The sequence below is a fragment of the Chlorocebus sabaeus genome, chromosome 1 (genome assembly GCF_047675955.1).
Source record: "Chlorocebus sabaeus isolate Y175 chromosome 1, mChlSab1.0.hap1, whole genome shotgun sequence".
NCBI classification, from domain to species: domain Eukaryota; kingdom Metazoa; phylum Chordata; class Mammalia; order Primates; family Cercopithecidae; genus Chlorocebus; species Chlorocebus sabaeus.
Genome location: NC_132904.1, coordinates 15,633,001 through 15,643,954, shown reverse-complemented (window position 1 = coordinate 15,643,954; position 10,954 = coordinate 15,633,001). Strand labels below are relative to the sequence as shown.

Sequence of the window (10,954 nt, the reverse complement as noted above, 5' to 3'; positions counted from 1 at the left end):
GAAGCACCAGGAGGAGAGACATGGTGCCATGAGAACATATGCTTAGAGAAGGGGATTTCATCTAGACTGGGGCTCAGGGAGGAATCTTTCAGGGTGAGGCTTATGCTAAGAATTTTCCATGCCAGAATCAGTAGAATTGATCAACCCTCCAGAGGAGTAAACAGCAAATGAAAAATCTTACAACAGGAGGATGCAGAGACATTCCGAGAGCTAAAAGAGGGATGGTGTGAACAAAACACATAGGATACAGGGCCTGTGGTGTGACGTTCCAGCTGGCAAGGTAACAAGCTGATTACATTGGATCTTCTGAGACAATAAAGAGTATGCAGTAATCTCAAATGACCGAAACTGACCTTCCTCCTCCCTAACTTCCCTTGCCTCCATTGTTGCCCGTATCATAAAAGCACCACCCTCTTCCACCCAGTGGCTTAAGACATGAAACTCAAGTCATCCCAGGCTTTCTCCCTGCCTCACTCTCCATATCCAGCCTATCAGCGAGCTTGTGGGTCCTACCACCTAAAGACTTGTCATCTCTAGCCACTACTGTTCCCCAAGCCCAGATCACCATCAGCTCAGGCCTGGACTCCTGCAACCCTCTAACCTGGTCTTCCCAATCCTACCACCCACACATGACCCCACCAGCCCATCGGAATGGACCACTCGAGATGCAGATTTGATCAGGCCACATCCCTTGAAAGGCTTCCTGTGACCCTTGGGGAAATGCACAAACTCCCAATGATGGCCCCTGAGTCCTGTGCCATCTGGGTCTGCCCTCTGTGTTTTTGCCATGGTAACCTCCTTCACACCCAGTAATACTCCATGCTCTCTCCTACCTCAAGTTCTTCCTGGGTCTGGAACATTCTCTGCACTAGCCTAGCCAACCAACCCTTCAGATCTTTTGTTTGTTTGTTTGTTTGTTTGTTTCTGAGACAGAGTCTCGCTCTGTTGCCAGGCTGGAAGGCAATGGTGCAATCTATCTCAGCTCACTGCAACCTCCGCCTCCTGGGTTCAAGCAATTATTCTGCCTCAACGTCCCAAATAGCTGAGACTATAGGCACCCACCATCATGCCTGGCTAATTTTTGTATTTTTAGTGGAGGTGGGTTTTCACCACGTGGGCCAATGGTGTCGAACTCCTGGCCTCAAATGACCACCCTCCTCGGCCTCCCAAAGTGCTGGGATTACAAGCGTGAGCCACTGTGCCCAGGCAACTCTTCAGATCTTAATGGTCATTTCCTTTAAGTGCCTGACCTCTTGTAGTAACTTGACTGACTCCAGCAATAAATCCTTTTGCAATGTAACCTATGTAACATCTGAGTTTCCCTTTGATAAAACTCATCATATATTTGTTCCTCCGACAGTTCAGAGGGCAAGGGCCTGTGCCCACCTTCCTCACCACTATCCTCTCACCACGTAACACAGAACCCACCACCCACGACCCACCATCCACCATGCCTCCTGCCCGACAAATTCCTAACCATCCTTCAAATCTCACTCACCTATTACTTTCTAGGGGGCAGTTTCCATGAGCACCAAGACAACGGGACACATTCCTTTACACACCCTGCTGAACATCTCTTTTTTGGGGGGCAGGTAGAGATGAGTGTCTCACTGTGCTGCCCAGGCTGACCTCAAACTCCTGGCCCCAAGTGATCCTCCTGCCTCGGCCTTCCAAAGTGCTGGGATTACAGGTGTGAGCCACCGTACCTGGCCACAACTGGCTTAGATTTTCTATCTTCTTTGTCCCAGCACCTAAAACAATGCTTGTCACAAGACTCCTCTCAGGTCAGCCCACAAGAGCTCTTATGAAAATCTCTAAACTGTGGCTGGGCACAGTGGTTCCCGCTTGTAATCCTTGCACTTTGGGAGGCCGAGGTGGGTGGATCACCTGAGGTCAGGAATTTGAGACCAGCCTGACCAACAAGGTGAAACCCCCTCTCTACTAAAAATGCAAAAATTAGCCAGGCACGGTGGCAGGTGCCTGTAATACCAGCTACTTGGGAGGCTGGGACAGGAGAATTGCTTGAACCTGGGAGGCGGAGGATGCAGTGAGCTGAGATCACGTCACTGCACTCCAGCCTGGGTGACAGAGGAAGACTGTCTCAAAAAAAAAAAAAAAAGAAAGAAAAAGAAAAAAAAAAAGTAAATCTCTAAAATTGCATGCAAAATTCTACGTGCATTCAGGAGATAGGCTGTGACTTCTGTCAGATTTTCAATGAGGCCTAAGATCTGAAAGAAGAACCTTTTCCCGAGATGCTAAAGAAGCTTCAAACAGCGCTGCCAACACAGACTTCTACTATGAAAAACCATCCCCCTCTAGAATACAAGTTCCAAGAGGGCAAGAATCAAGGACCTTTACCTATTTTTTTTTTTTTTTTTTTTGAGACAGGGTCTTGTTCTGTTGCTCAGGCTAGAGTGCAGTTTTGTGACCATGGCTCACTGCAGCTTCAAACTCCCGGGCTCAAGCGATCGTCCCACCTCAGCCTCCTGAGCAGCTGGCACCACAGGCACGTGCCACTATGCCCAACTAATTTTTTTCTTAAGTTGAGACAGTGTCTCACTATTGTGCCCAGGCTGGTCTCAACTCCTGGGCTTAAGCAGTCCTCCCACCTTGGCCTCCCAAAATGCTGGGATTACAGATGTGAGCCCTGTGCCTGGCCTCTTTACCTATTCTGTTAATTGATGTATTCCAAGTACCTAGAATGGTGCCTAGCACATTGTTGATGTAGGTGTAAAATGACTAAATATAGTCTCAGACAACTGAAACAGTTATGTAGACGGTATATGTATTGGTTATCTATTGCTGAGTAACGAATTATCCCAAAACACAGTGGCTTAAAACTACATGTATTATCTCAGTTTGTCTAGGTCAGGAGATAGGGTATAGCTTAGCTGAGTGTTCTGTCTCAGGGTCTCTCACAAGCCTGCAAAGCGTCGGCCAGGGCTGCAGTCATCTGAAAGCTCAAGTGGGGAAGGATTTGCCTCCAAGCTCACCCATATGGTGAGTGACTCAGTTCCTTGCTGGCTGGAGGCTGCCCTCGGTTCCTTACCACCACATGGGCCTCTTCATAGGTTAGCTCACAACATGGATGCTTGCTAGCTTGCTTCATCAGAGTAAACAAGAGGGAAGAACAAGACAGTGAGAGAGGGAGAGAGAGGGAGAGAGAGAATGAGAGGAAGATCAAGAGAGGGAAACAAACAAGACAGACTTTACACTCTCGTAATTTAACCTTAAAAGTAGCACCCCATTACCCTTGCTGTGTTCTGCTTATTAGAAGCAAGTATTTAGGTCCAGTACACACTCAAGGGGGAGGATTATACACAGGCATGAATACCAGGAAGGAGGGATCATTGGAGGCCCCAGTGATCTTTGAGGCTGTCTACTGCAAGACATGTACAGAATGTTTTCTCATATAGCATCCGATTTATCTGGGCACCCAGAGCAGAAGGCACACACCAAATGCCTACAGGTCAAGCAGATGATGACAAGGAGGGAAGACATCAGTGGGGGAGGTTTGGCAGACAACTGAGCCTCTGCCCACCCTCCATCAGGCTGATGCCAAGCAGGAATGCAGGTCAACTGTTGTCAGATCTTCCAAATTTTCTTTTTCTTTTTCTTTTGAGACAGGGTCTTGCTGTCTCCCAGGCTGGAGTGCAGTGGTGCAATCTCGGTTCACTATAACCCCTGCCTCCCGGGTTCAAGTGATTCTCATACCTCAGCCTCCTGAGTAGCTGGGATTACAGGTGTGCACCACCAGCCCAGCTAATTTTTGTATTTTTAGTAGAGACGGGGTTTCACCATGTTGGTCAGGCTGGTCTCCAACTCCTGACTTTGGGCGATCTACCCTCCACCGCTTCTGGCCCAAATTTTCAAAAGAAGCCAACATCCTAATTTTTTAAGACGTCTTCTGATTTTTAAAACGGATAAGCAAAAATACACCCGTTTATTTATTATTTTATTATTTATTATAGCAGTTTATGACTCCTCCCTATGGCAGAAAGTACCTACTTCATTGTTTTGTTTTGTTTTCTTTTTTTGAGATAGGGTCACACTCTGTCTCCCAGGCTGGAGTGCAGTGGTGCAATCTCGGTTCACTGTAACCTCCTCTGCCTCCCAGGTTCAAGTGATTCTCATGCCTTAGCCTCCCAAGTAGCTGGGATTACGGGCATGCACCACCAGTTCAGCTCATTTTTGTATTTTTAGTAGAGATGGGGTTTTACCATGTCGGCCGGGCTGGGCTCAAACTCCTGGCTTCAACTGATCTGCCCACCTCGGCCTCCCAAAGTGCTGGGATTAAAGGCGTGAGCCACCACCCCTGGCCGGCCTAATTGTTATTTCTTATACCCTTTTATGTGTGTTCCAGCCCTCTTACTGTCCACTCCACCCCCGTCCCACTTGCTCATAGGGATCTAACTAATTCACTTTGAGCACTTTCCACAGCTCTTTGCATGTAGCAGGCCAACAATATTGTTGAATGAAATATGAAACTCAACACATATCTCACAAGGGGCCATTTCCCCCTGTCTTAGAGCAGGGGTTAAAAGTGGTCACTGGTGTCTAAGTTAGAATCCTGGCTGGATGACCTGCATGCTGCATGACCTTAGGCAAGTTACTAGCTTTTGAGAGCCTCAGCTTCCTCAGCTGGGAACAATCGTACCTGCCTTAGAGAGTTGTTAGATGGATTAGCTGAAATAATACACGTGAAGAATTTCACAGAGTTTAGCGCACAACAGCAACTCAATAAATGATTTACTGTCACTCACATCATCCATTCCCTTTCTCTCCTCACTGGCTTCCTGCCTCATCACCCTTTAGTCCTTTATCGACCATCTTCTGCCACTGTCTACCTGGCTGGCAGCTCGAGTGAGCCACCACAACGCAAACTTGTCATTATCACTGAACGATTTAAACTCTTCAATAGTTTGCTGTTGCCCTTAGTCGGAGAAAATCCAAACTCCTTATCACAGCTCACCAAGCTGTTGTGGAGCTGTCTGCCCAGGCTCCAAGTCTCATCTTCACCTCTCTTCACACTCAGCACTCCAGCCACACTGAAGCTGAAGCTCTCCTTTCCTGAATGCTCCACCTCCACACTTAACCGCCACTTCAACAAAGCCTTTGCAAGTGCCATTGCCTCCAGCTGGAACCTCTAATCCCCCCTCCTACCACCCCTTCTAGATGTTCCGTCTATGTGCTAACAGAGAATTCTTGATGTTTCTTGCTGAACCTGAGGGCATGCACAATATCGATTTTCCTCACCTGTCCTCTCTTCCAAGAACAAGGCCAGCAGAGAATAGGCAAATGATAAAATGTGCGGAATTGTCCACAGCAGCGCTGACCATAAGCAGACAGCGCCACCTGTTGACCAAAATCTGCACTTCAGTACCTGGAAAGGAGCTTTATTGCTTTCTACCCCTAAGACATGAGTAATGGCTTTGAAGTTTTCCAGTACATCCGGTATCTTCACTCCCACCAAACTTAGCAATGAAAAACGCTAATGTTATTGCATACTTAGTGTATGCTAGGTACTCTCCTAAGTGCTTTGGTTATTAACACGTTTAATTTTTGCAACTACCTAATGAGGTAGGTAACCTTACTGCCATTTTATGATGGGGTAATTGAGGCACAGAGTAGTTAAAATGCCTCACCCAAGATCACACTGCTAGAAAATTTCAGTAGAAACTCAAAGTTAAGCAGTCTGGCTTGAACCTGCACTCACAAGCCCCAAACTCACTGCCTCTGTTCTATCTCCTTTACTCCAATGATCTAGTTACAACCCGGACACTTCTACCAGGAAGCTCCACTTTGAAGGTACCGCTGTCACAGTGGCACTGGTGTCAACCACAGTCCCATCTGGACACAGCAAACGCAGCAGTTGGGTCTGGCCTCCATGTTATTGCTCTGCTTGTGTGACCTCCAGCAAGCAACTTACTTCTTAAATCCTCAGCTTCCTCATCTGTAAAACAGGATTAGTCAGGGGGCTAACCCTATTTTACAGATGCAGAAGCTAAAGCACACAAAAGTGACAGGTGCAGAGCCACACAGAAAGCGGCAGACAACAGGCAAACCTAAGCTGTCTTACTTTTTTTTTGAGATGGAGTCTCGCTGTCACCCAGGCTGGAGTACAGTGGCACAATCCCGGCTCATGCAACCTCCGCCTCCTGGGTTCAAGCGATTCTCCTGCCTCAGCCTCCTGAGTAGCTGGGATTACAAGCACCCGCCACTATACCCAGCTAATTTTTGTATTTTTAGTAGAGACAGGGTTTTGCCATGTTGGCCAGGCTGGTCTTGAACTCCTGACCTCAAGTGATCCACCCACTTCAGCCTCCCAAAGTGCTGGGATTACAGGCGTGAGCCACTGTGCCTGGCCTGTCTTACTCTTAAACACTACATTAGTCTCCCTCTGCTGGTAGGGGCTGTGTCTGTTTACTCTCAAATGCCACGCACACTGCTTTGCACATAGTAGGTGTCAACAAACTTGTTTTAATATATATATATACACATACATACACACACAGTCACATTCCAGTGTGACAAATACTCCACCAGGAGACAGCGCTACCACTCCAGGATCTTGAAGACTCGCTACAGAGAGCTTAGGCCTGGCAGTCTTCACAGATGACACCCAACAGGGAGCACTTTTATTAAAGTGGGAAGGGGTGGGGTGTACCCCAGGGTGTATGCTGACACGGACCTCATGCGGGCCCAGAGCTCTGCTGCACCCTCTTCATCAGCTCTTCATCCTGCATAGACAACTCTGTCAACTTTTTGCCCATTCGCTCATGGATGTCCAAGTACTTAGAGACACATCGGTCCAGGCACACAGACTCGCCCTTGGAGAGCTCTGCTTCCTTGTAGTGAGGAGGCACACACTTCCGGTGGCACGCACTGGTCATTCTGGAGGGAGGGAGGGGCAAGGTCATGTCAGCAGCATCCTGTGACATCCCAGGAACCCTCGACTATTCCAGCCCTGCTATATTGATGTCACCTTCCCCAAGAAAGCAGTGTAAATCCTCAGTTTACACCTCAACCACTGGAAGGTCCTTGCAAGTAGGAAACTTGCCTGAGCCCATGTATATGACTAATTAAGTAGAAACAATTTGTTAAGGACTGGCTATGTGCCAGGCATCATGCTAAGTGCTTTACCTGCATTCTGTTACGCAATGCTTACAATTACCCCAAGAGATACTTATCCCCATTTTACAGATGAGAAAATTAAGGCAAACAGAGGCTCAGTAACTTTCTAAGAATCACATAGAGCTGAGATATGAACCCAGGTCATCTGACCTCACAGTCTACACTTAACAATCTTTCTAATTTATAGCCGTCAGGATAAACCAACCAATCAAGAGAGCTTAAGCCAATAAAAATAGCAGACATTTCACTGTTACTAAGTGTTGGGCTTGAGGCTAAGGACTTTCATATATTTTTAGATTTAATATTTATGATGCCCTATGAGGTAGGTATCATTATGTCTTTTTCATTATGAGGAAACCAATTGTCAAACAGTGCAAGTAACATGTCCAAGTATACTGCTGGTGATTGGTGGAGCCAGGATTTGTTCCCAAATGTGCCAAATGGTTATGAGCACTAGTTGCAGAACCAGACTGAGGTGCTAGTTCGGCATTGTTACCCACCAGCTGCGGACCCTAAGGAAGTTACTTAACCTCTAGCAGCATCAATTTCCTCATTTTAAGATGGGACTAATAAAATTAACCCATTGGATTATTTTGAAGATTAACAAGAGCCTGACACAGAATAAAGGGTTTTAAAACGTTAACTACTAAATGGGCTGGCTATGTGCTATTTATCAAGAGGCAAATACTCAGCTTTTCTTGGAACCTAACCAGAACCTGGATTGGAGTTTCTCTTCCTGCTTGGCTCCTGCAATGCCAGTTCCATCCCCATCTAAATGCCCAACTCATTCTAGTGACTGCATCTACATTAGGATCAACCTTGGAGGTGCGTATGGGGAGGGTAAGCATGGGCCTCAGGCTCCCCTACATTCAGGAAGGAATTTGTTGTAAGTCATTCACCTTCGATATGGGTGACCAAGACTTATTTTCCAAGACAGGGTAGAACATAGTTCTCTTTACCTGTTGTACATATCGGCCATCATCTCCACCTCCAGCTCCGCAGCCAGCTGTTGGGCCCTGAGAGGATCCATCTCAGCTTAGCACCGTGGAAGGTATCTCCTTCTGGCCTCCTAATCCTGGGAGCAGACATCACCATCAGCACCCACCGCCGCCGTTCACTCTCCTACCCCTGGGGCTAGAGGATACAGAGGACTCACAGGGCGCCAGACCACCACGGGCCACTAACCTCAGTGAGCTTAACCACCCCATTTCACGGATGTGGAAACTGAGGCCTCGCCCAAGGTCGCACAGGACGTCCATGGCGAGCCTGGAAATCGAGCCCCGGATCTCTGATGCCCCAGTCCCTGGAGGTCACCTCTATTCAGAAGATCGAGGACCGAGGCAGAACGCTCTAACCCATAAGCCTGAACCTCCTGGGCCCTGGGAATGAGATCGTACGCTGAACACAGGCAACCGGGACGCAGCCTCAAGGCTGCGCCTCTGAAATGGCGACGCCATAATCAGAGCCACATTGAATTCAGAGGTCATGGGTCACTTACCACTGCCTGGGACGGATCGCAATGCTCACGGAGACCCCAGCTTCTCACAAAAAACTATAACGTTACCCGCCTCTCCAGAAGGCTCCAGCGGAAGCACGTGGGTTACTTCCGGGAGGGAAGTCCCGCCTCTCCTTTGATTCAAACTCGCTTCCGGAACTAAATACCAACGAGACGGCGCCGGGAACTCGGCGATCCTAGAAAGGGAGTGGCCGGCGCCGGGCGAAGAGGAAGGCGACTTGCCAGTGCTAGAGGGGACGCCAAAGTACCATAGAGGCTTGGGCGGGGTGCAGAGCGTCTGCAGCCCGCTTACAATTCAAGTCCCTTGGGATGTCACAGAGCCGCTTCAGTTTATTGGTTCTGTAGGAAGAGGCGTGGCGACAGATATCAGTGAACCTCATCCCAGTTCCGGACAGCCGACTCCTGAGCGCAAATCAGGCGTGGAGAAGGAAGAATGCCCTCAAACAGCGATTCTGTTTTTGTTTCGCGTTAAAATCCCTGGAACGTTTTTAAACGTCCCAGTGCCCAGGACTCACCTCATTTCAATTAAATCAGAATCTCTGGGAGTAGGACCCAGCCATCAATACAATTTAAAATTCCCCAGGTGATTCGTCTGTACAGCCAAATTTGAGAAGCAGTGCTCCATGGGACGTTGTGCGATTACTACTTTGTGTAGGTCACACTAAGCCCCTTCTGGGGTTGCAATGATAAGCGAGATAAGCTTCCTGCTCGTAGAAAGACAAGACGTGTAAAATATGTTTTCTTCAACAGTCAGAGGTCCTGAGCCACAAAGAGATTAATAAAAGCAATTTCGGCTGCCACCGGGGCTAATCTTGGGTGAGGGAGAAGGAGGGTACTGGTGAACTTTTCAACTTTCAAGACTTAATGTGTTCTTCAAACTGCACCATTCACTCATTCCCCACTAAAAAGAAGGAAACAACACTCAGTCCCTTGATTTGTCACACAATTTCCTAGTAAAATAAATTTACAAGATGTAAATTGATGACGCAAGGGCACATTGCCCATTGGAAAAGGTGGGCTAGACATTTTATATGTATGGTCATCATATGCTTCCCTAATTGTCCAAGACCATCCTGATTTTAAACAATTGACCTTTCTGCTCTGAAGACTCATCTTTGTCAAACCTTGTGCCCTGATTTTTAAAGATTGAGGTATAATATTCATAAAGTGCATAAAATACACGAATCTCAAGCTTAATTAAATATATATGTGTATATATACATTTGTATAACCACCACCCAGATCAAGATATAAAATACTTCCTGAACCCCAAAAAGTTATCTTGTGTTTCTTCCCCATCAATACTGCCTCTTGAAGTTAACCACTATTCTGACCTCTATCACCATCAATTCGTTTTCCTTGTTCTTGAACTTCATGTAAATGGAATTACACATTATTTTCTATTTTGTGCCTGACGTCTTTAGCTCAATGTACCTGTAAGATTTCCTCCATATTGTTGTGTGCATCCGTTATTCCTTCTGTTTTATTGCTGTCTAGTGTTTGTATGAGCATGCCAAAATTCATTTATCCATTCTCCTGTTGATGGATGTTTGGATTCTTTCTAGTTTTTGCCTATTTTGCAATAATGCTGCTATGATACTCTTGTACCGATGGACATATCTTGCCTTGGTTTTTGCTTTTGAAAATATAGTCAACATTGGCCAGGTGTGGTGGCTCACGCCTGTAATCCCAGCACTTTGGAAGGCTGAGGCAGGTGGATGACCTGAGGTCAGGAGTTCAAGACCAGCCTGGCCAACATGGTGAAACCCCATCTCTACTAAAAATACAAAAAAAAAGTAGCCCAGTGTGGTGGCGGGTGTTTGTAATCCCAGCTACTCAGGAGGCTAAGCAGTAGGCTAAGGCAGGAGAATCGCTTGAACCGGGGAGGCAGAGTTTACAGTGAGCCAAGATCACACCATTGCACTCCAGCCTGGGCAACAAGAGTGAAACTCTGATCCCCTTGCAAAAAAGAAAAAATATAGGCAACATTATGGAAAGTTAAGAAACTGCGTGGGAAAAGGAGATGGGTTCTTACAAGAGGAATCTTGCAATATTTACTGGGCCTTACGAAAGGTTACATACTGTATGATTTCATTTAAGTAACATTCTCAAAATCACAAAATTATAGAGATGGAGAAGAGATTTCTGATTGCCTAGTGTTAGGGTTGATGGGGAGATAGAAGTATACCTATAAAGGGTAGCACAAGAGAGATCTTTGTGTTGCTGGATAATTCTGTATCCTGATTGTGGTGGTGGTTACAAGAATCTACACAGGTGATAAGACGTCATAGAACTGACTGGACG

The 10,954-nt window shown here is 46.8% G+C and overlaps 1 protein-coding gene across 2 annotated transcripts; it reads right to left on the bottom strand.

The window, feature by feature from the left end:
• Positions 1–6,460: 6,460 nt before the first annotated feature.
• On the bottom strand, positions 6,461–8,767 carry TIMM10 (translocase of inner mitochondrial membrane 10). Of its 2 annotated transcripts, none has more exons than XM_007998342.3 (3): positions 8,633–8,767; positions 8,094–8,209; positions 6,461–6,894 (listed from the first exon to the last, which is right to left on the bottom strand). In XM_007998342.3, exons 2-3 carry the CDS (start codon positions 8,162–8,164, stop codon positions 6,693–6,695), a joined length of 273 nt encoding a protein of 90 aa, XP_007996533.1. In that variant the 5' UTR covers positions 8,165–8,209; positions 8,633–8,767; the 3' UTR covers positions 6,461–6,692. The 2 variants fall into 2 exon arrangements, with proteins under 2 accessions (XP_007996533.1, XP_007996542.1); XM_007998351.3 differs by having other exon boundaries at positions 8,094–8,268; positions 8,633–8,732.
• Between the last annotated feature and the right edge of the window lie 2,187 nt (positions 8,768–10,954).

Bases quoted from the DNA above. Each gene is read 5' to 3' on its own strand.
- TIMM10 (XM_007998342.3), bottom strand. From the start codon at position 8,164: ATGGATCCTCTCAGGGCCCAACAGCTGGCTGCGGAGCTGGAGGTGGAG. The intron at 6,895-8,093 runs GTAAAGAGAACT...CCCTCCCTCCAG, and splicing joins ATGGCCGATATGTACAACAG to AATGACCAGTGCGTGCCACC.